Raw genomic sequence first — 26,512 nt, forward strand, 5'->3', positions numbered from 1 at the left:
GATAGTGTGTATATTGCATCCAATATATACAATAGAATTATTACTGTACATGTCAACGTTAAAAAACCAACATTTCAAGAAGGAGGCACCATGTAACTCTCCAGTTATTATGGAACTAAATATCTAAATATTCGCTGCAAATATCCTTGCCATACTGGAACCAGTAGTACCTGAGATATTACAGGTGTCATGGCCTAAGGGCATAACTATTATTAATATACGTGGCCAGCCGCCAATAATTAGGGTTTCCTGTCTGTCTAAATGTGTGATTACTGTTTCGCCCAGGGATCGATACCAGCGATATAATCGCATCCACAGGACAGACTTGCGACATCTAAAGATCGCATTAGCTGTTGGCAGTGCCGGGCTGGGGCATGAAGGACCCATGTGGCGAATGCAGTGGTAGGGGCCCCCCATGCTTATGGTGTGTGCAGACTACAGAGGGGGTGTGGTCAGCCACTGCAAAGGCTCATCTAAGCTTTTGGCACATGCGTGGTCTGGGCAGCTGGTTAAATATAGTGTGTGCAGGATGATGTACCAGGTAGACATAACTAGTGCTGCAGTTTTATAATAGTAACACTAGGGGGTGCACAGTTAGTAAATACTGTGTATTGTGTGCGCTTCACTTGCTTTAGCGTCAACAAAATGGCGTCAGCAGTGGGGACATGACATTTATGTCAATTTACATTATATTTTCATTGCTTTCCTCTGACGTTACACTGCTAGTGCAATCTGCAAAAGAGCAGCGGAGCGCCTTCTCTCCTCCTCGGCTACTGGAGCTCATGCTCAACTGGAGCCACTCTCCCTACACCCAGGGCCGGCGCCACCACTAGGCAGCTCTAGGCCACTGGAGGGCGGCATTTTTGGAGCAAGTCCCCCCGCCGCCGCATCACCTGGAAACCCCCCGTGGAATGACGCTGCACCTGGAAACACCCCCCCCCCCCTGTGTGGAGCGGCACCCCTTCCCCCCAGGAATGAAGCTGCGGCAGCACAAACACGGCCGGGTCTTCAATCTTCAGCAGTTTCTCCTTCAGCGGCGGTTATGAGGCAGACCCCGGAGCTGAGGAGAGAACAGCAGCGGACAGTCCCGGCAGACAGTCCATTACAGATGGGTGGCCCGGCGGTGAGTAGGGAGTTGATACAATGACACCCCCCGATACAATGACACAGCCAGGGCACCGGAGCGCCCCCTTCCCATCCCTGACTAGGGTGCTCCGGTGCCTTGCACCGGCCCTGCCTACACCCCTGTCTATGACAGCTGCACAGGAATCTCATAACCTCTATTCATAGGACCAGAGCTGGAGTAAGTGCCTTATGGGCCTGGAGCTAAAAATGTTCAAGGGCCTTTTCTGGAGAAGACAGGGGCAGATTGGCCCTAGACCTTGCAGGGAAGACTCCCAATAATAAATGGTAAAAAAACAGCAGGGCAACATATTCTATTTATATATACATATTATGTGTAAACAGAATATATTGTTTATTTAAAAAAACAAAAACAAAAAACAAGCAGTGCATACATCAATACATAAAGAGTTTCACTTCACCCGACTAAAGCGTTATGATTGAGAATGGCTGAAGTCTGGGAGGGAGCTTTGTAAGGAGGGTTGTGATATCATTGTAAAAGCTGTAGGCCAGCGCTACCATTAGGCAGCTTTAGGCAGCTGCCTATAGTGCTGGCCACTGGAGGGCAAACTTTGTTCAGTCTAGAGATGGCCATCATTGCCTTTGCCATCGGTGGCAATAGTGCAATAATGTCACTCTATGCAGTGGATGACCATCAATGTTTTTACCTATCGATGGTCATCCATTTTCTTTGACTGATTGACCTGTGGGCCAATCAAAACATGGGGCAGGGCTTCACAGGCGACAAGGGCAGAGCAATCCTCCCTTTCCCAGCCCCTATGTGAAAAAAAGAAAAAACAGAACTATTCATTTAGGCTTGTAGGAAACCATCTGGTTCGCCGTCATCGATGGGGAAACTATTCTACAACATCCATCAACCATCAATAATTTTGAATCATCAATGGTCGATGGCCATCCCTAGTCCACTCAGCCCAAGTGGGTCCCAATTTGTACAGTTTCCGCCTGCACCCATTACGTCCAACAGCAGCCAGGCAACTGACCCCAAACCCTCCACAAGCACAGGGTAGGAATAGCTGGGATAGAAGTGCGTGCGACGAAGCCCCCTGCACCGGCGGCATCGCATGTAAAACCCCCCCACCACCACCTCGATCCCACCAGTTACTGTAATTCTGAGCTGCGCTCTGCCTCCATGGCCTGGCCACCTACAGGAAGCTTAAAGCAGGGAACTAGCGGCCTCCCGCTGTGGTACGTTTACCACATTGTCTAGAATTGGCAGCACTCTGGACTAATAAAATAGCAACATTAATTCAATGTGTCAGCATTTTATTGTGCTTTTTTAAAGTTCAGCTGAAAAAAGCACAATAAAGCACTGAAACATTCATACCCCTTTCACACCAGCCACTCTGCAATTTCCCAGAATTTTTGAGTGCCAGGTCATTTTGCCAGGTGCAGTTTTATTGCGGGTGGTGTGAATGGGGTCTGCCCCATTTACACCAGCCGCAAATTACTGGGTTAAAACTTTTCAACCCGGTAATTTGTTGAAGAACCCGGGTTTTTCGCCCAATATCCACAATTGGCATGCTGGACTAATAAATACTCTTAAAACAGCATCAGCAAGTGATACCCCTTTCACACCAAGAAGCAAATTACCGGGTTAAAGCTTTTCAACCCAGTAATTTGCTGAAGAACCCAGGTTTTTCGGTGGTGTGAAAGGGTCAACACGGGTCTTAAAACCCAGCACTCAAACCCTCGTCAAGAGCATTTTTATAGCTAGTGGCTAGTGTTTCTCTTCCATTTTGGATAAGACACTTGTTATTCTGGAATTTTACAGTAAGTCCTTTTTCTGCTAAATTCTTTACTGACAATAGCGCCCCTTCTAGCTTAGGAACGTATAGTACATCTGTTATTGGTATCTGTGTGTAGTTGCCATTACCGTTGGAGCATAGGAATTGACCTTCCCCTTTACCTTCTGCAATGATGTTTGTTCCATCTGCCAGGTAGATAGTTTCCTTATGGTTCAAATCAAGTTCAGTGAAGAAGTCCTTGTTATTTGTCATATGACTAGTTGCTCCTGAATCTACATACCATTTGTCTGACAATTGGGTTACTGTCGCTTTAAATGTCCCATTCCAGTTATGTACACATGTTTCTGTGAGTGTGGCTTTGGCTCTTTGTTTGTGAAATCTTTACTTAAATGACCCAAATTCCTACATCTAAAGCATGCTCTTGCTTCTTTAGTGTGTGGCTTAGTGTCCACCATTTTAAGTGTTTTCTCTGTATCACTTTCAGTATTACACTCTGTAAGCTCCTTTCTGCGCTGATACTCCTCTATGAGCCTGTTCTTCACAAAGTCTAGTGTGATTTCTGCTTCAGGTCTCGTTTCTAGTGCATTTATTAGAGCACTGTATGTGTCTGGTAAACTGCACAGTAAAATAGCTACTATATGGTTGTTTTTAATTTCTTCTCCCATTGATCTGAGCTTTGTAGTTATCTCTAGTAGTGCATTAATGTGTTCTTGCATTGTCTTGTCTTTGTTAAACCTCATCTGGTATAACTTTCTTAATAGGAATAGTTTGCTGTTCAAACTTGACCTTTCATGCACTCTCTGCAAAGCTGTCCACATGTCTCTAGCTGTATGTTCATCACGGATGTGAATAAGTTGATCATCCTCCACTAGTAAGCTTATGGTTGCTCTAGCCTGTCTGTCCTTCTTATTCCACTGCTGATCCTCTCATGCAGGTCTGTCTGCACTTATGACTTCCCATAAATCATCCCTTGTTAACAGCATTTCTATTTTAAACTTCCATGTCTGATAGTTTTCATTAGAAAGCTTGCTTGCAGCTAGTCTGAGATCTGTGTAATTAGCCATATCCCCTTTTGCATGAATCTCTCTATTCTTCTGTAGTATTAAACTTGTTTGTACTCACAGTTTTCCTCAGAGATTCTCCTGGGTGATTCTTGTGTATTTTTACACAGTCTGCTGTCAGCGTCTGCTGGGACTTGTAGTGCTGCGCCTTCTCTAACTTGCAATACACTCTGGATTTCTTTTATCTTGTATATGCTTCAGCTTGTGTTGACTCCAGTCTGGGCCCATAACCTGTTGGCGTTTCTGCGATGGAATCTATCAATGATGTATGCAGCGGTCAGCTTCACATAAAAGATGGTCACAGGTGTTACCTTGCAATCAGATAGGATGAGTCTTGTAAAGGTATAACTTCTTTATGTATAACTTAGTAACAGGATCAATATAACATTACATAACATCAGCATTCAGTGGTATCTTGTTCACACAAGATGTCTGCTACATGTGCTTCTCCATTCCTCTTCTTAAGACAACAACAAACAGGAAACATCAGAGAGATACAGGAATATACCAGCAGAGAAACAATACATATGACAGTATATCGCCATCGACTGTCCCTCCAGTGTACATACATATGTATATGCATATGAGTGAAACCCACAGTCTGTTGCACATATTCCAACATCATTGAGCCCAAAAATATGGGGGGCAAAAAGCGTAGGGGTCCACCGTATTTCTCAAACCAGCCCTGGACTCTTGGACCAGTCCTGGTTCCAAATATATGAGGAACAAAAACACTGTGGGTCCTCCATATTTTGGAACCAGCACCGGTCTCCAACAGCCCCCCGGTTGTATCATGGTCACTGTGGCTGGTCAGCCCTGGATGGGGTACCTGGGAGAGTGGGGCCCCCCAATAAAGGTGTCCCCCCAGGCTTCACCCATCCAGGGCTGTAGCCGGTATCCGTGGGCGGTGGACATCGGGCTGATACGTGTGAAAGTGTAAAATGCTTTTTACAGGTAAACTACAACTCCCAGTAGGCCTCCCCCACATGCTTGGACTTGGTGCACCATTTTCATTCCCCATCTATGGCACTCTCTTTCCCCATCTGTTGCACTCTGTCTCCCCCCCCCCCCCCCCAACTGCATCACTCTGTCTTACCTCCCCTATATGCACCACTGTTTTCTGCCCATCTGTGTTGTTTTGTCCCCTCAACAGTGTTGCTTAGTCTTTCCCCTATCCAAACATTTCTGTTCCTCAATCCACACTGCTCTGTCTCCTTACGCCAATCAACACCACTCTTACCTCATCTGAGCAGCTGTCTTCTGCTAAGACCTTCAGTTGCATAGACTGCATCTGTGAATTAGCTGCTCCACCATTGTGTGAGTGACAGCAATCTCACTCTGCTGAATCTGCAATTTATCACAGGCTATGATGGCGTACTATATCTGTATTGTGCAAGGAACACATCTTCTTTTAATGATCAGAATTTCATTGTTTATTGGAGTTTGAGTGGAAAAGTTACCACAGGTTTCTGAAATGCCAGATCATGTGTAAGAAGCCTTAATGCGACATGTGAAACCATAAGTTTTTTTGTCTGTGGAATTTTATTGCTCTTTTTCAATTTATATATTTAACTCAGAAATGTAAAAATTCAGCACCATTATCCCCCCCCCCATAGCCAGGACAGAGTTGCACAGTTTTCTCCACCCCTTATAGACAATAGCACCATTATCCCCCCCCCCCTCGCTCCCCCTCCTTATAGGCAGAGTAGCACCATTATTGTACCCCCTCCCATAGCCAGGGCAGTGGGTACTTATGTATTTGCAGGGCGCCCGGCTACGCTACGCTGACAACTTACCTTAGGCTACGTTGTCAGCACCCTGCTAATATGTTACTTACTCAGTGTGGGCGGCTTGAGCAGCGGGTTTGGCGGCCTGAACGGCGGGCGGCGGGGCTTCAGCGGCGGGCGGGTGGAGTGGGGAGATCCCAGCAGCAACCGTAATTCAGTGCTCCCCCAGCGGCACTACGCTAATTGCATACATTGCTGCCGCCAGGGACTGTCATGGCGGATGCGAGTTCGGGGAGCCGAGTGCCGGAGGAGGGCAACACTGGCGCCGGTGACATCGTTGAGGGTAAGTATAATGCACTACACACACACACACACACACACAACACCCACTAACACAATCAACTCTCCACTATCCACATCATACCCCCATTATCCACGTGGGCGTGGAGTTAACTTATAAAGTGTGGCGAGTACAGCGAGCCACCGAGCCTGCCACCACGCTCGGCACACTTTATAAAATTAACTCCACGCCCACGTGGATAGTGGGGGTATGACGTGGATACTGGGGATATGAACCATTATGTATTAGCACAGCTCCAGTTACGTAAATTACGTAGTTTGCATAAGTTACATAGTTTCCGTAGACAGCATAGTGGTGTATTGGTATTCTCAATATACCACTATGCAAACTACGTAATGGGCGCCATGCTAATACATAAGTACCTGGCAGTGTAGCACCATTATTCTTCCCCCCTCCTTAAAGACAGAGTAGCACCATTATCCCCCCATAGTCAGAGCAGCATAGCACCAGTATTTTCTCGCTCCCCCAACAGACAGAGTAGAAATATTATTCCCCCCTCCCAAAGTCAGGGTGGCATAGCACCTTTATTATCTCCCCAACCCCCTCATAGATAGATTAGCACCATTATCCCCCCCCTTCCCTTAGCCAGGACAGCATAGCACCATTATTCTTTCCCCTCACAGACAGAGTAGCACCATTATTCCCCCCTTCCCATAACCAGGACAGCATAGCACCGTTAGTCTCTCCCAGACCCCCTCATAGACAGAGTAGCACCATTATTCCCCCCACCCCCTCATAGCCAGGACAGCTTAGCACCAGTATTCCCCCACCCACCCCCTCATAGACAGGGTAGCACTGTTATCCCCCCCAACACCCCCATAACAGGACAGCATAGCACCATTATTCTCTCCCCCCATCATAGTCAGAGAAGCTGCCCCCACCATATGTCTCATCTGGCTCTGCTCCACAGAGTCACAGAGAGACAGTGATCATCTGGCCGTGTCAGTGAAGAAGCAACAAGCAGTGCTGCTATCAGTCATATACTCACTCAGCGCTGCTCCGGATGTCTCCATTATTCTCTCCCCCCACCCATCATAGACAGAGTAGCACCACTGTTCCCCCCTTCCCATAGCCAGGACAGCATAGCACCATCATTCTTCCCCCCCCCATCATATACAGAGTAGCAACGTTATTCTCCCCCACCCCCACCCCATGGCCAGGGCAGCATTATCATTTCCGACTCATATAGACAGACATAACACTAATGTAGACCACATAAGAGGATGCACAACCCAACACATGTCTGATGTCATACCTCTTTTCCAAGTGGGGATGTTTAAAACTTTTACAGGGCATAAGGATTATCCATCGTACTGCAGCACCCGAAATGTCCTCCTGCTTAAGCCAGCACTTGTCCAGGCCCATCTAAAGTTTTCCAGTGACCATCTGGATGATCCAGAGGAAGATTGCAGGGGCAAACGCAGCATTTTCAAAAGGGGGTTTCCAGAGGGGCGGAGCAAAGCACAGAGATATACACTTAGGTGACCCAGTACATGCCGGGTCAGTTAAAGTATTATAGATAGACCAAATATATATAAATAATAATAATTACATATATATATATATATATATATATATACATATATATATGTATACACTAACACATATATATATTATACACATACATATATATATATATATATATATATATATATATACATACAGGGGCGTCAACAGCAGTGTAGACCCCTGGGCATAGCAATGTATTGGGGCCCCTACCGATCCTCCAGTGGTAGGGGTGGGGGAAGCTTTGATGTCCCGCGGGTGGTAAGGGGTATTATATCAAGCACTCAGCATGTAGGGCCTGGATCAGTAATTTCCACTAAAATTAACTAAATACCCCTTTACTGCATGGGGTGGGAGATGGGGTGGAAGAAGGGGGCATTGGGCTGAATGAAGGGGCCCTGATACATAACTTCCAGGGTGGTAGAGGATGTTTAATACGCAGAGGAGGGGTGTATAGTGGAGTGGGCTTATTATTCATAATTTTCTGGTGGGAGGACAGCTTGCTTGACTGCAGATATCTCCAGTTCCCGGAAATAGATTTCTTATATTTTAATGGAATTAAAAACTAGAGAATCCCACCTACCAAATGCTGTTGGGGACGAGGGGATCAGAGTTCAGGAGACAGAGCTATTTGCCAACGAGTATATAAAACTACATACCAGGTGTGTGGAGCTGGGGCAGTAACCAGCTGCTGGAAGGCTGATATCTCTGGTTTTGGGAACAGTAGAGACAAGCTACAAAGGGGGAGAGTCCCAGCTTTTGGAATATATCCTCAGAAAAACTATAAGTCAGACAGAACATGAAATATTTGACTGGGGAGAGCAATTAACAGGCTTGGATGGGGACCACTGCTTTGAAGTCAGATATCTCCGGTTCCCAAGGGCCGATTTTTAAATTCTTGTACCCATGGAAAGAGGGGACCATCAGCTTTCAGCCTAGGGCCCTTAGACTCATGGGGGGGTTTCTGGGTACTCAGAACCCCCCCCCCCCCCCCCCTGCGTGCGCTACTGGATTGGGAGAATGACATGTGATTAGATGAGAGCAAAATATAACTTTTTGGTATAAACCCACTGTGAAGCATGGGGGCGGAAACATCATGCTTTGGGGCTGCCTTTCTGCAAAGGGGACAGGATGACTGATCCGCATTGTTCCGAAGTGATCCAGGAATAAAATGTGGAAAAAAATCATAATGTGTAATACAAATTATAATAAAATTATTCAAAAAAATGTCTCTTTGTCTATCTGTGAAGAAGAGGGTGTACCCCACTCACACAAAGGATGTGAATAAAATGTGTTGAAAGGTTTATTTATTCTGTGATTTTCCTTTACCCAGGATATATTTCAGAAGAGTGTACCCTCACTAACATGAACACTGAATAAATGAAGTATAAAAAAGGTTTCTTTTAGGTCCCCTCAAGTGTCACAAAAAGAATGGTGTACCCCACTCACTATTGGACAGGATGTTGCACTCCCATAAAGGTATCTTTATTCTTAAACCACCAGGAAATAGATATTCTCAAATCACAGTGATGTGTATCTATTTTGAATCTTTTTACTGGCAAGTGAATAAGGCCACAAGTCAGCGTACCCCACTTATTTTTGTTATTCAATTTCCTTTTTTTCACTATTGAGGGTTTTTGGTGTTAACCCTACCAAATTTCATAGCTGCTTTAGCGCAGACTGTTAGTCACACATTCCACACAATTTTCGATTTTGTAAGTTTTTCACCTTTTTGTGTTTCTGATCATTTGCAGCACAGTCCATTCTTTGCAAGATTTTTGCATTTAGAGACAATAGGTTGTCCACATTTCAGAAAGCGTTCAATGAAGTACAAGATTAACTTGAGTTAATTGATGAGGTCCTGCTCGTGTGTCAGCAGTTCTTAGGCTCCAGGCTACCCAGTGCTTCCAGCGTTACCATCTTCGACTCCATATTTCTTATAAATTATGTGATGTGATTTATTCAGACAGACAGGTAAAGCATTGGAGGCATGAGAGCTGAGCTTTTATGCTTGCAGCCATCGTTCAAACTGGTATCATAGCTCCTCCCATCTCAGTTACAGCTCTCAGCATAGCTCAATTCATTTTACCAATATATACCTTCTAACCTGTAGCTATGGCCACAAATAGCATGGGGATGGTTTCATATATGGGAATATGCTAACTATCTATTTAAATAATTTACATATGTGGTGGAACACTAATTTCAGCAGTTCTGTCGGCTCTCTGAGGTAAAATATCATGTTGTAATGTATATATTTAAATACTATTCACTAGCCCTTATATTGACAGAAGCAGATGAGAAGGTTTCAGAATAGCTTGTTGTTGGTAGTCTTTGATTGACAGGAACAGAATATGCCAATGAACGAAAGCCCCATTAATATAAAATCTTCATATGGCTTAGAAATAAAATAAAATTCAATCTCAACAGCATCAGTGACTATGAACTTCCTAGTCCTGATAACTGTCAGTCACCGTCGACATCCCAGGTCTACCACCAGCTATTATGCTCTCCAGAGTCCTGACTGTCGACATCACAGGTCGACCCATGGCTATTGTGCATTACCAGAGACTTTCACCACCAGTGTCCTGGCTGTTGACCAGGGGTGGCCAACCAGTCAGAGGTAAAGAGCCGAAAAATATCCGTAGTCAAGTTAAAGAGCCAACATACGTGCGCCGAAGGCAAGCGCCCAAAAAAAGGGGCGTGGTCTATTTGGAAGTAGGCCAAGCCCCATTTTTGTGTCTATGCCAAGCCAGATCCACACAAAAAAAAAACACTGAAACAAGCCAAATCCACATAAAATACACTGAAACAAGCCTGATCCACATAAAATACACTTCGAGAAGCCAGATCCACATAAAATACACTGAGACTTGCCAGATCCACATAAAAGACAGTCCACATGAAAAAAGCGATCAGCGGGATGCAGCGAGCGGTAGTTAGAGCAGCGGGGGGAGCGGGCCTGCCACCTATGGAACTGACAGCTCCTCGGTTAGGGGGATGCCACGGTGGGCAGGATGTACTCACCCTGACCCTCCGTGGTATTTTCACAGCACCATACTCCCTGATTCCTCAGGCAGAGGAAGATAGGGGAGTGCCCCAACTCAGAGGAGGAGCAGATTAAGATAATCCTAACACAGAAGTATAACCATCTTTGACCCATGACTGCAGATAAAGTGCCCAGACATCAGCTGATCTATAAGGTGGTGAAAACTAGAAGATTTTAATATACCCTCAATTGTCTCTGTTTTAGGGATAACGGCATAAACATGACACTGCAATAAAATAAATAAAATGGAACAACTAATACAACTTGGATAAAGAAGCCTGATGCCCACGATACCTATGTCCACAGAATGCTCCTTCCTCTGTGCAGAGAGGAGTGGCACCAGGGTAAGAACCGGCTACATCCTATTGAAGTCATAGTCACTCTGGGCCAAACGTCCTGTTCCTTACACAGTGCAAGGGCAGCATATCTATTCAGTAGGATAGCTTTCCCCCCCCCGCTGCCGCTCACTACCACTTGCTCCCCCCCCTGCCCTCCGCTGCAGCATGGACTTAAGAGGCAGAGGAATACTTACCATTCAACGACGTCCTCCAGGCCCGCGATCGCGTCCTCTCCTTCTGTCATGCGGCAGCACCTCCCACCTCTCATACGCAATATGACGTTCTGACTTCACATCGCGCAGAGCGGAGCCAGCGTAATGGGCTGCTGTGGGGAAGGCTGCCGGGAGCCTCATCAATGTATGAGATGGGAGTGGGAGCAGGAGCCGCACATTAGCAGGGGGAGAGCCGCATGCGGCTCGAGAGCCGCGGGTTGGCCACCCCTGCTGTTGACTATCTCCAGCGGCTCCCAGGACATCAGCATCTCCAACCGGCTCCCAGCTCCAATATATTTATTGGAAGTTTGCCAAACTGTAGGCATGTGAACCTGCAGCAACAGTAGGACTAACTGACGGATGTCCTTTGCTTTGGATTCTGGATGGAAAACATTGCAAAAACTGTGTTGCTATGGACAAGTTTTCCACCAACTTGTTCTCCGACTCTGCTTTGAATAGCAGGTCATCTAAATAGGGAATGATCACAATCCCCCTGAGTCTCAGTGACGCCACCATTATCTCCATCACTTTTGTAAATACCCTTGACGCTGTGGCCAGACCAAAGGGTAGGGCCTGGAACTGCAAATGAGTCTCCCCTATCGCGAAGCGAAGAAGAGACTGATGTTCCTTGCATATTGGTATATGTAGATATGCATCCTGGATGTCCACGGATGCTAAAAATTCCCCTGGCTCTTTGCTGCCAAGCACTGAGCTTAGAGACTTCATTCGGAAATGATCCACCCATAGGTGTTGATTTAGTGATTTCAGATTTAGAATGGGTCTGACTGACCTGTCTGGTTTGGGTACCAAAAAGAGTATTGAATAAAAACCCTTCTTGTGTTCCTCCTGAGGGACCGGAACCACAAAGCCCTTCACTACGAGAGACGAGGCCGCTTCCAGAAGAACCTTGCGTGCCTTGGCCTCCCGAGGTAAAGGGGTTGGCAGAAATCTCTTTGGAGGACTCCCCCTGAGATTTATTCGATAACCTGTAGAGACTATGGACAGAACCCACTGGTCGGCTGATGGAAGATTCCATCTGTCCCGATACTGCAGGAGGCGACCCCCCACTCTGAACCCAAAACAGGGAGCCTGTATCGTGTCATGCGGAGGACTTATCCTCCCCTTTTGACACTTGCTTCTTACTGAAGGCTCCAAACCTGGATTTGCCAGCCTTACCTCTACCTGCCGGGAATCTACCTCTTCCCGCCTGTCCTCTGCTGGAAGCTCCACCACAAAAGGAAGAGCGAAAAGTAGGTTTAAACGCCCCAAACTTAGAACCTGTGGCCTTAGTGGTGGTAGGCAAGAAGGTACTTTTACCCCCCCGTGGCCTGTTTAATAATGGCTTCTAGTTCAGAGCCGAAAAGCAATTCCCCTTTAAACTCCAAAGTTTCCAGGGCTTTCTTAGATTCTCTGTCAGCATCCCAGGCCTTCAGCCAAAGGGCTTGCCTTGCTGACACAGAAGTAGCGGAAACCTTATATGCCATCTTGGCACCTTCCTCCCCAGCCTCAGTGATGTACTCTGCAGCACATCTTTGTTTTTCTGTCAGGAGATATGCCTTCGGATCAGGCCGCAGCTGAATAGCTAAAGCCTCAGCCCACTTAATCATAGCCTTCGCTACCCAAGCTGAGGCAAAAATAGGGTGGAGTGTAAATCCCACTCCCTCAAAAACAGTTTTTAGGCAACCTTCCACTTTTTTATCCACCGGATACTTAAAGGCTGCTCCACCTTGGACCGGTAATGCTGTGGCCTTGGATAGTCTAGCTACCGGTGCATCCACCAACGGGACTTTCTCCCACAGTTTTATATGTTCCTCTGGCATGGGATACATATTTGCATACCTCTTGGACATAGACACCTTCTTGTCAGGAACTTTCCAAGCCTCCCCTAACAATGAGACCATACCAGGGTCCGAACTGAAAGTAATGGCTTCTCTGCGCATTTGTTTAAAAATGCACTGAGCTTGAATTTTATCTTCCTCTGACAAATCCAAATCCTGTCTAACAGCCAGGATAAGATCCTCAATTCCCGGGACAGAAGCCTCAGCCTCTTCCCTAAGGTCACTAGACAAATTGTCTGCACACACACCATCATCATCTGAATCTACCAATAACATAGGTGGTGTAACTGAAGGCTGTCTAGACGATTTTGGACTATCAGGGGCTTTAGCAAACTTTTCCATGACTGCATTAATTTTAAGCACCCCATGTGCAGTGTCCTGCATTACCTGCAACAACATGGGGTCCCCTTGCGCGGGAGCAATGGACCCTTGAGAGGAAAAACTGGGGCAGGAGATCTGATTAAACTGTCCCTCTGTCTATTCAGTGCCTCAATCAGAGCATTCATAGACCTCCCCAAGGCTGCAGCCCACGCTGGCTCTTGCACCCCGGGCCTGTGTATTGCCCGGTACAGACTGACAACCAGGGCAAGGCTCCCCTTGGTCCATCTGTCCACATGAATATTTTACCCGGCAAAAATTGCAGTTAAAAGACATGTACTGCGCCCCCTTACAGCAACAGCCTCATCACCCATGTCAGTCATTATTAACTCATGGTGCAAAATGTCAGGCAATGTACAAAACAGTATATCCTGTTGTACTTAGCTGTCTGTGCCTCCAGCGACTTCTCTGCTTCAGCGGGGGTAGCGCTTCCAGGAGACTTCAACCTTGTGTGCAGCAACAGGTTAAGCTAGCTTTATTCACTCTTCGGAGAAAGAAAATAGCGCCCGCACACAAGTGGGAAGGGACCAAGTCCCTGCTTCAGCGGGGTGGGAAGCCTGAATTGGCACCCAAACCCCCTTTAGCCGCTCCCCAATCAAGTCTCCTCACCTCCTTGTGCCTCCCCTCTGCCGGGATCACTTGGAGTCGCCCGGCACCGCCAGAAACCTGTGACAGCCTTCACCTCCCCGGAGGGATTTCAGGCTGTAAGCCCTTCCAAGGTGGCGGCCGCCATCGCGGGATGTCCTTCCCCCACAATCCCCTTCTGCAAGGAGCCGGATCCGGAGCGCTCCCAGGGCCCAGGCAAACCCCAGCAATGCTGGGGTTAAGAGCTGTGCAGCAGGTGCAGACAGACACCCCTGCACACAGAGCGCTTACAGGAAGCGCTTCTGTCAGCCTCTGCTGCGCTCTAAAAAAAAACCTGCACTAACACTGTTGTTAATAAAATAATAAAATCCTAACTAGTGACAAAACCAGAATAAAAAAGCCAGCTGCAGCAGCAGCCTGTCAGCCAAGCACCCACTCCTGTGGGCACCTAAAACGAACTGGAGAATGCTGGGGATGCAGAAGGGGAGGAGCCTGCAGCTAGAGGAAAAAGTTCAGCTATATGTGCCTTGGCTCCTGCGGACCCTTTTACATCCCAAGGTTAGATGTGTCACCGGACTGGACGAAAAAGAAAAGATCTTACATATATACACACCACCTCCATCTCCAGGACTGAGTCCATCAGCTTCCGGCTTTGGCCCGGTCTGTGTAACGACTCACCATTGTGACGCTCACTAGCCGGTCCATGCCGTGGGGATAGAAGCAGTGAGGAGACTCCTGAAAACATGTAATCTCTATGAGGGGCCAAGCATACAATTTTTTGGGTCCCAGCCCGCCCACTCTGTACACAGCAGCCAATAGGCGCTGTGTATAGCCTTAACAAATGGAGCGCTACCTTGCGCCTTGAGCCACATGACACACGTCGCCGTGCTGTCACTCACTCTCACTGCTGACGAAGCAGCTTAGTTTTATTTAGGGTGCCCCGCAGACCCCGCCAGTTTTGGCTTCCCCAAGACGCTATTGTTACGCCACTGGATGGAATGTTGCTCATAATAACCAGTTTCTACTAGGGATGGCCATTGACTATCGATGTTCCTAAAACATCGATGGTCAGGACCTAGTACTTGATGTCTTGGGCAACGATAGGCGAGGGTTGATTAGTTTTACACCATCGATGGATGGCATCCGATGGTGATGATGGCCTTGTGCGCATGCGCTGGCTGCCGCTCGGCTCTATGTATTCATAAAAAACACCCCCATGATGGTGGACCCTGCCCCCCTCTGTCCATCATTCAAGGTCCACCGCCGATCCTGCTCCCTCCTCGGCATGCCCCACCCCCGCCGCTACTCAGCTGGGTACCTGAGACTGGACTACGTACGGTTCCCCCAGCGGCAGTGTCGCAGACAGGAGGTGCACACATGCGCAGAAGAAACTTTGCTGAGATCATTCTCTAGTTAGTTTCTACTGTACCTGTGAGCACCTCCCAGCGGGGCAGCCTGCCTCGTACCTCTGTGCATGTGCGGCTAAGCGATGGCAGGAACCATTGATGGCCGGTGATGAACAATGGCAACCATCGATGTGGGATGTGTCAATGGCCATCCCTAGATTCTACTTATTTATTTAGCACCTTCTAGAAGATAACAGATCAGTGGCGGTTTTTACCTACGGGCTGCAGCCCCTCCAGGTAAAATCCACCCCTGTTCTCTGCTTTAGTGAAGCCAGATGCTCTGGCTTAACTGTGACTGGCAGTGACTTCCCATTGGAAGTCCGACCTGTTTCCCTCCCCCCAGGTCACCTCTGCATAGGCTGCTGAGCAGCAGCCCATAAAAAACAGTTTCCACGCATTTGCAGTACAAGGACGATACTGCGCCGGACCCGGGACCATGAATATGCTTCTGTGGGCTGCTGCAAAAGTAGTACCAAACAAAATACTGCGCATGCCCTGGCGGATAGGAGCGGCAGTGGTGGGGACCATAAGTGCAGTGACAGCAGCGGAAGGGGAGGCCTGCATCTCAGCAGCCCCCCTCCTCCGCAGAGGTAGGAGGCACCGCTGTAATAGATCATATAAGCTGATTGGTAGCTATGAGCAACATTCCATCTTCAATAGAACGCCCATCTTACTATATCTACCTGTGTCTAATCAGTATGGCTATAGAAACCAGGTTCTGCACCTGGAATAAAAACTTTCTGCTGTACTGACCACAAAAAAAACATATGTATACCAGCTAACGGTACAGTATAGATCTTTGTATAGATCTGGTATAAATCTTTGCCCATGGAATTGACCATATATCGCTGGTTCAAATCATTTCTCGCTGGCAGGTCACAGAGAGTTTCATTGGGAGTATACTCTTCACCACCAGTGCCTTTGTCTTGTAGTGTCCCACAGGGTTCTATACTATCTCTCATGCTTTTTGCAGTATACATGCTTCCACATAATCAGACATCATGGCCTGGTCTACCACTGCTATGCAGATGATACCCAACTGTACCTGTCCTTTGCTCCAGGCACCGATAACACAAGAACAACCTTAAATGGCTGCCTAGCTGAGCTCCGGATAAAACAGAAATCCTGATATTAATTCACAGGACAAGACGGCAGCATAGCCAACTGACAGGTCTTAAGCTGGGGGGCACAGCACTAAAAAAATCTGATCATGTGCGGAATCTTGGTGTTGTCCTGGAAAATGGCCTGACACTTAAACATCAGGTGTCAGCCACAATCAAATCCTCATTCTTTCATCGGAGAAACATAGCCAGAATCAAGCATTTAATTCCCTCAGAAGACCTGCCTAAAGTCATACATGCATTTATATCATCACGACTAGACTACTGCAATGATCTCTACCTGGGTCTTTCAGCAAAAGAATTGCACCGCTTGCAGCTGGTACAAAATGCAGCCACCAGACTATTAACTAACCAGCCCCGCTCCAGCCACATAACTCCCATTCTCTATGCCCCTCACTGATTACCTGTAAAATGGCGAATTGTTTTCAAGATTGGCTTACTCACTTTCAAGGCCTTACATGACCAGGGCCCAAGGTACCTGCAGCAGCTGCTGATCCCTTACTGTCCTACTCGATTACTACGATCCACTGAAGAAGGACTACTAACAGTACCCAGAATCTCCCTGAATTCATCTGGGGGTCGAGCTTTCAACTTTTTTGCTCCAACTTTAAGGAACTCTCTTCCTCACACAGTGCGAGAAGCCCCCACTGTAGAATCCTTTAAAAATAGACTAAAGACATACTTATTTAAGCAAGCAATTCACTGACATCTACTGTTAAGTTTGTTTTGTATTTCGAGCTGTAAAGACAATGGTGAAGCACTTTGAGTCCTATTGGGAGAAAAGCGCTATATAAATATCATTATTATTATTATTATAATGTCGAAACAAAGAAATGTATACCCCTTTATATTCTTCAAAAAAACATAATTGTTTTTTTCAAAGCTATGTTACACCCAAAGCTAGCATCCCTGCCTGACATCATACACGAACCTTAAGGTGGGCATACATTGAAACGATTTGGTCCGATTGCGATCAATCGGCCCGTTAAATCGGACCAAATAGTTTCTTCATGACATGGTGTCGGGTCCGATGAGCGGTCCCGTGCGTATCGGACCCGGCCCCAGGGGTCGGACCGGCGGGACATAAGATCCGTCGCAATTGGTGGGGCGGGTGGCGGTGACCAGAATGATCATCGGTGTCCTCTGTGTCCAGCGCCGTAGCGGGCGGGCAGCAGCCGCGGCAATTACAACTTTAAAATAGCATGTCAAATGACTGCCCGGCTAATGATTGGCTGAGATAGAGCACTCTCAGCCAATCAGTGGCCTCCCTCTGCAGCTGCTGATTGGCTGAGAGTGCTCTATCTCAGCCAATCAAAAGCCGGAGAGTCATTTGACACATTATTTTGAAGATGTAATAGCCGCCGCTGCCTGCCCGCTGAGGCGCTGGACACAGTGAGTCTGATTAATGCTGCTGCCCCACTCCTTCCTCCCCAGCCGGCCACTCATTTGAGAGCCGCTGCCGCCCGCCCCCACTGCTCCTCACCGCCCTGCAGCTCCCTGTTATTTTTTTTTTACATGTGATAAATCGCATGCGATTTATCACATGTATAAAATGGCACCTCAAGTCCTAATCGTATGTGAGCCTCCCGGGGAGCTGCCGGGCGGCTCGGAGGAGAATTGGGTCCGACTTGTCCTAAAGATCTATGTATGGGGGCCGTTAGAAAGAATAAATACAATTTTTCCACAAATTATCAGATTCTCACAAAAAATGGTTGACATTTTTTTTTTTATTGTATTTAAATATATTTGCAACGCAGACGTGCTCTGTGAATGGGAACAACCTGCAACACAGAAAATAGAATTGCCTATTTTGGGCAGCAAACATTTTAAAATGGACATCCATCACCGAGAAAGTTCGAGAACCGCTCTCTATGCAGAGCTCCCCCACTCACACCCGCCTGTGCCATGGCACCAGCAGCAGCTGCCTCCCCCACTCCTGCATTGGCACTGGCAGCCGGTGCGCATGCGTCGGGGCGGGGCTGCGCGCGACACACACACACAGCTGATGCTGGCCACAGGGAGGTGACGTCACGGCGGCGGGGAGACAGCGGCTCGGAGCGGTGAGAAACATAAACAATAAGAAGAAGCGCGGGCGGCGGAGGCAGCACATCCCGGAGACGCGTTACTCCCTCCCGGCGCACTGATCCACAAAGCATCATTGCTGGTAGAGGGAGCGCATAGTGGCGGCTGTGTGCGTCGACGTTCACGGGACACGGCAACAAAGGAGGGAGCGATGGAGAGGCCCTTCACCCTGCGGGTTAGCGTCTCCTCCGATCAGGGCGGAAGGAAGTACATGGAGGATGTCACCCAGATCCTGGTGGAGCCGGAGCCCGGCGAGGGCGAATCACTGTGGGAGGAAGATGAGGAAGAAGCGGTGCTCCCCACTCGTACTTCCGCCCACGGCCGGGGGACCCCACTCGGAGCAGGTGCGAAGAGCGGCCAGTCGGTGGGCTTCTTTGCCGTGTTTGACGGGCACGGAGGGCGAGAGGCCGCTCATTTCGCCAGGGACCACTTGTGGGGGTTCATTAGGAAGCAGAGGGGCTTCATGTCCCGGTATCCAGAGGAGGTGTGCTCCGCCATACGCAAGGGCTTCGTTGCCTGTCACCATGCCATGTGGAAAAAGCTCCGTGAGTATTCTGGGTCTAAGAGGGTGCCTCCTGTCATTTGTCCGATGCCTCTGTGACGGGAGGGGATCCCCCACACACATCATACTGAGGAACGAGGTGCACAGTGCCTCCCCTTATCACATCTATTATGTGCCCCATCCATCCATGCCAGGGGGTCCACCTAATACGGTGTAGAGAGGTATATAGTGCCCCTCTTTATCCCATCTATTATGTGCCCAACACCTCTGACAGGGGATCCCCTACATGTATCCATCTAAGGCGAGATGCGCCTAGTGCTTCCTCCTATCTCTTACCTCTGTGACAGGGGATCCCCCACACACATCATACTGAGTAGAGAGCATCTATTATGTGTCACATCCCTCTGACAGACAGAGAGCGAGAGCGGTTTCTGGCTGCAGCGGGCACCCCCTATTTTGTGTACTGCAATTGAGGCTCTTCAGCAGCTCATATTACTGATAGTTGTTACATTATTAACCCAATTTTGGGAGGTAAACTGATGCTACTGCTTACAGTACAGTTTGGTTAAGGGGCAGCTGTTTTTAGCACCATGAACATTGAAGTGAAACAATTACTTTACTATGGCTGCATTGTGTTATTGTTTGCTTAGAGCTGAACTGTCCCTCATTGTGTTATGAAAATACAACCTCTAGTTTTAGGAGGGGGGAGTTACTAGTAGCAAAGGTTTCTCCGCACACTGTTTTAATCTGCCAATATTTCACTCAATCCTTTTCTTTGGAATTGTAAGATTGACAGTTCATCTTTCCCTCTGTATACACGGGGCGATGGGAGCTTTGTGCTGAGCGCTCTGTCACTGCCTGTGTTCTCAACTAAAAGAACAGGGGCAATGGCTAGATCTAGCATGCAGTATAAATGGGCATACATATGGGCAATTTCACATGGCGATCTGACTCCATCGCTAAGCAATGGCGCAGGGATCGCTTTGTGTGGATGCCCTCCCAGCGATGGCGATGCGCGGTCCCGCTCTTTGCCATCACCCACTGGGTGAGACAGTGCATGCACTGTCTTTCCTGCTTAGATCAGAGTTTTGTCTTTTAGCATAGGTGAAATTCTGCTCTGTGCAGATCACTCAGGGCACATCGTGGGTGTGCATTGATGTTTGCTGAGTAATCTGTGCTTAAACACAGGTTGCTCAGCACTGGCTGCTCCATCTGGCTTTAATCTAGTCAGGTGATCCTGTGCATCACGAGTGCCATACACTCGGAGTAATCTGTGCCTTATTTCGCTGCGCGACCATATTGCCAGCAATTGGAGTGTGCACCGGCGATAAATCACCGGGTGCGTGCTCCCGTTTTCAGCCCCCTAATGGTTGCTGGTCGGAGGAGCCAACCAGCAACTTCCCCTGCCTCATCTCCCGGCACTGTGCAAACGGGACACTGAGCAATATATTGAAAGCGACCATATTGCTCCGTGTGTACACAGCTTTAGGAAAGAGCAGGTTTTAAAATAAATAGGACAAAATCTGGATTGAATTGATAGACCAGGATAAAGGGTCAGTGAGGGAGATAAAACAAATGTTTGGAAGGAGCAGATGTAAAGAAGTCGGCAAAATATTAACTGAATAAGTGTCCCTAGTTATTTCAGACCTTGAGTCTGTGTTTTTGTGCTTTCTGTATTACACAATCGATTTCCTAGATGAAGTGGTTTAGTTACAGGCTGACAGGATTCTTGCCGGGGCATGTCTATGTGAGCAACGTTTAACTGGTTTTTGACGTCACACGTATATTAGGATTGCCTTGCATCATTGCACAGCTGTCAGGGTTTTGCTTAGCTGTCATTTTATGATGCTGTATAGGCCATAATACTGTATATTAATTGGGTCATGTAATGTTCTGCTAATGGTGCTATAAATAAAGTTATTCTCCCCTACCTATAAATGATAGATCAGTTCTGGAATGTACAAATCAGGAACTTTAAAGAAATAGCTTAAATAATTGAAAAGATTAAAATAATCTCTTAGTTTACAATGACATATGTTACATATTGTGTGTTTTGTAGTTTTCGTTTTGTCCATTTGTAACCAGTTTGTCATTTTCCTTTTTGGTATGTATTTTGTGTACGTTTCTCTTCATAAAATAAATACATTACTATTGCTAGTGTGAAGACTGCATTTCCCAAGGTACTATTTGTACTTCTCCCTTGAACATGTCAAATATATTTTAACCACAATATAACCCCATGTAGGGGTTCAAAGCTAGATTTCATGAATACATTTCTTATAATTACTTTGTGTTTATCCTTTGTCTACCAATAATTATAGGTAAAAAACAATTTATGTATATTAATGATTAGAGATTATATATTAAAAAAAATCCATATGTATTAAATAATTGGGTACTTGTGTATTATCACGGCGCCCGAATTTACTACGTACACAAACGTAGTGAAATCGCATTGCATGCAGTTATGGTATGGCATGCGAAGCGATTTTGATGCTTATAATTGCATTTAAGATACTATAGCATTAAATGGCATTTAATTTATTAATGCGCCCCCCCAGTATCGACGTGATCCCGAAGCGTGTCGGTACGCGTCCGACCGACCTTTTCATACCCCCACTATCCAAGTCGGCGCAGAGTTGATTTTATATAGTGTGGCGAGCCACCGAGCCCGAAGCGTGGCGAGCGCGTGTGTGTTATGTTACATGTATTACGCGTCCCCTTGCGGGGCTCGCTGCGCTCGCCACAATATATAAAATCAACTCCATGTCGATGTGGATAGTGGGGGTATGAAAAGGTTGGCCGGACACGGGACTCGCCACGCTTCGGGATGACGTGGCTAGTGGGGGGGGGGGGGCAAAATAAATGACATATGGCATGCGATGCGATTTTATTTTATTTTATTTTTTTTTTTTTTTTTTTATCGCATCCTATCTTTTTAATGGATTTACTGACACAGAGCAGTGACTACATTAGATCGGAATATCGCATGCCATACAATATGGCATGCGATTTCACTACCGTGAATAGCCCTCTACGCAAATGGAGTAGTTGGCGCTGTGATAATACACAAGTACCAATAATTGTCAGCTTAAGAAATTTTATGTGCATATACATTGGTGTTTGGTGTAGTGAACTGTCATAAGCCATCAATCACAGCTAGTTCTTGAGGCCAATGTTGCGGCAGCCATAAGGAAACTAACTGACCCTCAAAGACACTTGAAGGGGGGTATAAAAGAGCTGTCTGCATTGTTGAAAGCAGACTGCAGTTTGTTCTGCTTAAAGAGGACCCCTCTCTGTGCCAGCGCCAGTGCTGCAAGCACCAGAGGAATTCAGTTGTACTATACAGAATTCCTTTTTACTGTTTCAGTTAACAATTATTAACAAAAAAGACCTATAGTCACATTCTGGCATCTTAATAAGTAGACTGAAAATAGGATCTACAGGAAGCCATTGGGTATCCAACAGCACTATCTTTTGGAGTAACTGTACATATGGAAATATATCTATCACATACACACACATATATATATATACACACACACACACACACACACACACACACACACACACACCTGGACCGGCACTACCCACGATTTGGGGCAATATATGGCTGCATGCCCTTGCTAGAAGATATAGAAACTGGGTCTTCCACTCCAAACAGTAACCAGAAGACAGCATGTCACTGCAGCGTGAAGAAATTATATTGGAGCCTCGACGGCTCGTTTTTGGGAATACACCCCTTTCTCAAGAGGCAAAACCAATACAGTATGCACAAATGATCCTACCTTAAAAAGGTAAAAAGTTTGGCGCAATCAGCATGTCCCGGGAATCACGGCCGCGGCCCAGGCACCCAGAGATGTCAGCGGTTCCCACCCGCGTCATCATCTCCATGGTTACTAGACGTCACAGTCCCGTACCCGGAACTACCACTGTCAGCCTCAATGCACAGTCATAGGCTCCTATGTAGATAGCAGTGCTCTCACGACCGCTAACCACAAAGAAATCCCTCTGTTTTAAGATCGGGCTTATGGAGCTTATTGACGGGGGAGCTGATTTTAACCAAACATTAAATAAACTACAACAAAAAAAACAGAAGATAAACATAGAACAATGCATACATAATTATACATGTATAAAAATAGTTCAAATTCTTATAAGTATGCAACAAATGGATGTAAGCGCAATCACAGAAGTAGTGTGTATATATATCTCAATTAGGGAAACAGTAAATGGATAACGTAAGGGAAGGTACAATTGAAAAACAGGAAATATCATCATACCAAACCACCTATTACATGAAAGTACTCCACACGATCCTCTCATTAAGACCGTGTGGAGCTACAGTATCAAGTCTGTAAATCCACATCGCTTCTAATTTTAAAACTATTTTTTATATCTATCGCCACCTCTATTAGAGGGAGGTACACGGTCAATGACCTGATACTGTAATGATGCGAGCGTATGACAATAATCACAAAAAAACACACAGCTGGTCAGCTTTTTTGCCAGCCAGCGCGGCTTTAATAGCCGACCTGTGCATCGCCATGCGTTCCTTGAATTTTCGAGATATCCCAATATAATATAATCCACATGGACATGTTGTTCTATAAATCACAAACTGTGTCGCATGTCAATACATGTTTGATATAATATATTTGGGATGTGGAAGTTTGGGATGTGGAAGGGTGTTTGAACCTATCATCCACAATCAAGTATCTGCACGTCGTGCATCTCGGGCACTTATAGCAGCCCGGTTTCTTATGCACAATATTCGGCTGCGGATGACTAACAAAGCCAGTGACATTGGTGTGCACTAATAAAATAAAAAATAAATGTATGTATGTGTACGTACGTACGTCCAGCACTCACATAACCAATAGAGATCTTTGAACGGGTGCCCTCAGAGACAGTGGCAGCTGCCGATTTTATATGTTGCAGAACAGCGGCACTCACGTCACATCAATAAGCAGATACTGTAGTCTGTGGTAATATCAACGTTCCGCTAACTTTTATTAGCGTCTTCAGGATATGTATAACATTAAAATCACTCCCCTTAAATAAGGAGAATCACCCATGTGCAAGCAGACGCCGGAGCCCGTCTCCGCCTCCAGCCACTATGTCAAGGGGCGGGGCTTCACGTGCCTAGCCTAGTCCCGATGTGAAGCCCCGCCCCTTGACATAGTGGCTGGAGGCGGAGACGGGCTCCGGCATCTGCTTGCACATGGGTGATTCTCCTTATTTAAGGTGAGCGATTTTAATGTTATACATATCCTGAAGACGCTAATAAAAGTTAGCGGAACGTTGATATTACCACAGACTACAGTATCTGCTTATTGATGTGACGTGAGTGCCGCTGTTCTGATCTCTCTCTCCCTCTCCCTCTCCCTCTCCCTCTCCCTCCAAGAAATACCAAAACCGCGCCTTAAAGGAAAATAGCAGCACCTCTGATTGTCCCCTGTTAGCCGTTACCAAGGAAGTGATAAGGTGCGTACACACGGGGCAATATTGCTCAGCAATCATATTGCCCTGTGTCCCTTTTTCAGAGATGGTCGCAGATGAAAATTTAAACACTGCTGGGTGAAGAGGCAGGGGAAGTCGCTGGTCGGAGGAGCATGCTCCTCCGACCAGCGACCAATCAGGGGCTGAAAACGGGAGCGTGCACCCGGCGATTTTGTCGCTGGTGCACACTCCAATCACTGGCAATATATTCGCACAGCGACCATATTCCCAGCGATTTCAGCCCCTATCACCCCCGTGTGTACACAGCAATAGAGATAGGTTCAGAGTGCGCTATAGATGAACACACAATTTAAAATGATAGTATTTAACAAAATATTGCCTCAAGGGCTACACGACATACATGATGACACAATCAATGTACAGAATAAATGATTTGACAAAGAATTTTTGGTCTTTCCAATAGAATTGCAGGCCCAACGCGTTTAGTCAATGAGGTGATTTCATCAGGGGCATTGGAAATGTTGAGTTTAGAAAGACAAATTTGCACTGTAAATAATACAAACGATGTAATTCAATAATATACAAATGAATAAGGATAATGCAGATGGAGAATAGGAGAGTGGAGGACAATAGAGGGAAGCAAAAAACTATCTTAATAGTCACACAATACATAAGTAGCCATGTCACTAGGTAAATTAACCAATTAGTGATTGAGCATCTCCAAGATTTATATACAATTCACACATATCGCTCAAAAAAATGACTGAAGTCCCAAAGGGGTGCTATGAGGACATAAGCGGCACACTGTCAACATATGACAAAATAATTTTAAAGCTTATGCCTTCTTGGAAGGGAGAATCTCATACAGATTGAAATAGCGAGAACTGTGTTCCCAGAGAATGGTCTGTACAAAAATAGATCTAAGCATATAGTTGTATAATTAAACCGCCTCCTATTTAATTAAGCCATCACCTATTCCATATTATAGTGGTAGAAAAAAATAACAATCGGACTTGCATGTCCCTGAAAAATAATGGATTTAAAAATCCATCCAGTTCTGTAAATCTTTGTAAGTACCTTTCCTGGCGTTCCACTTTTTAAAATCACTGTCACATATTAGGATACAATGTTGGAATATGTTTGTATATTGAATGGGAATCTTTTTTTTTTTTTTTTTTTTTTTTTTTTTTAAGTATTGATGGTACATGGATCTTGGTGTTGATGGTACCCTCATCTAACTCCAAAAGCACAGAGTTTCTTCAGGCAGTATTTTTAAATCCATTATTTTTCAGGGACATGTAAGTCCGATTTGTTATTTTTTTCCACCACTCTAATATGGAATTGGTGATGGCTTAATTAAATAGGAGGCGGTTTAATTAATTATGCAACTATATGCTTCTCTCTTTAGATCTATTTTTGTACAGTCCATTCTCTGGGAACACAGTTCTCGCTATTTCAATCTGTATGAGATTCTCCCTTCCAAGAAGGTATAAGCTTTAAAATGATTTTGTCATATGTTGACTGTGTGCCGCTTATGTCCTCATAGCACCCCTTTGGGACTTCAGTAATTTTTTTGAGCGATATGTGTGAATTGTATATAAATCTTGGAGATGCTCAATCACTAATTGGTTAATTTACCTAGTGACATGGCTATTTATGTATTGTGTGACTACTAAGATAGTTTTTTTGCTTCCCTCTATTTTCCTCCACTCTTCCTATTCTCCATCTGCATTATCCTTATTCATTTGTATATTATTGAATTACATCGTTTGTATTATTATGTACAGTGCAAATTTGTCTTTCTAAACTCAACATTTCCAATGCCCCTGATTAAGTCACCTCATTGACGAAACGCATCGGGCCTGCAATTCTATTGGAAAGACCAAAAATTCTTTGTCAAATCATTTATTCTGTACATTGTCATCATGTATGTCGTGTAGCCCTTGAGGCACTATTTTATTAAATACTGTCGTCATTTTAAATTGTGTGTTCATC

The 26,512-nt window shown here is 46.0% G+C and overlaps 1 protein-coding gene across 1 annotated transcript in view; it reads left to right on the forward strand.

Annotated features, from left to right (window-relative positions):
• The first annotated feature begins 18,477 nt into the window (after nt 1–18,477).
• Nucleotides 18,478–26,512, forward strand: part of PPM1D (protein phosphatase, Mg2+/Mn2+ dependent 1D) — a 29,023-nt gene continuing 20,988 nt past the window's right edge. Inside the window, exon 1 of the mRNA XM_083173739.1 lies at nt 18,478–19,097. Coding sequence (XP_083029865.1) covers nt 18,704–19,097 — 394 coding nt within the window. The 5' untranslated portion in view covers nt 18,478–18,703. The remainder of the gene's footprint in view (nt 19,098–26,512) is intronic.

This window comes from Crinia signifera, chromosome 2, assembly GCF_055691185.1.
Source record: "Crinia signifera chromosome 2, ASM5569118v1, whole genome shotgun sequence".
In the NCBI taxonomy this organism is placed as follows: domain Eukaryota; kingdom Metazoa; phylum Chordata; class Amphibia; order Anura; family Myobatrachidae; genus Crinia; species Crinia signifera.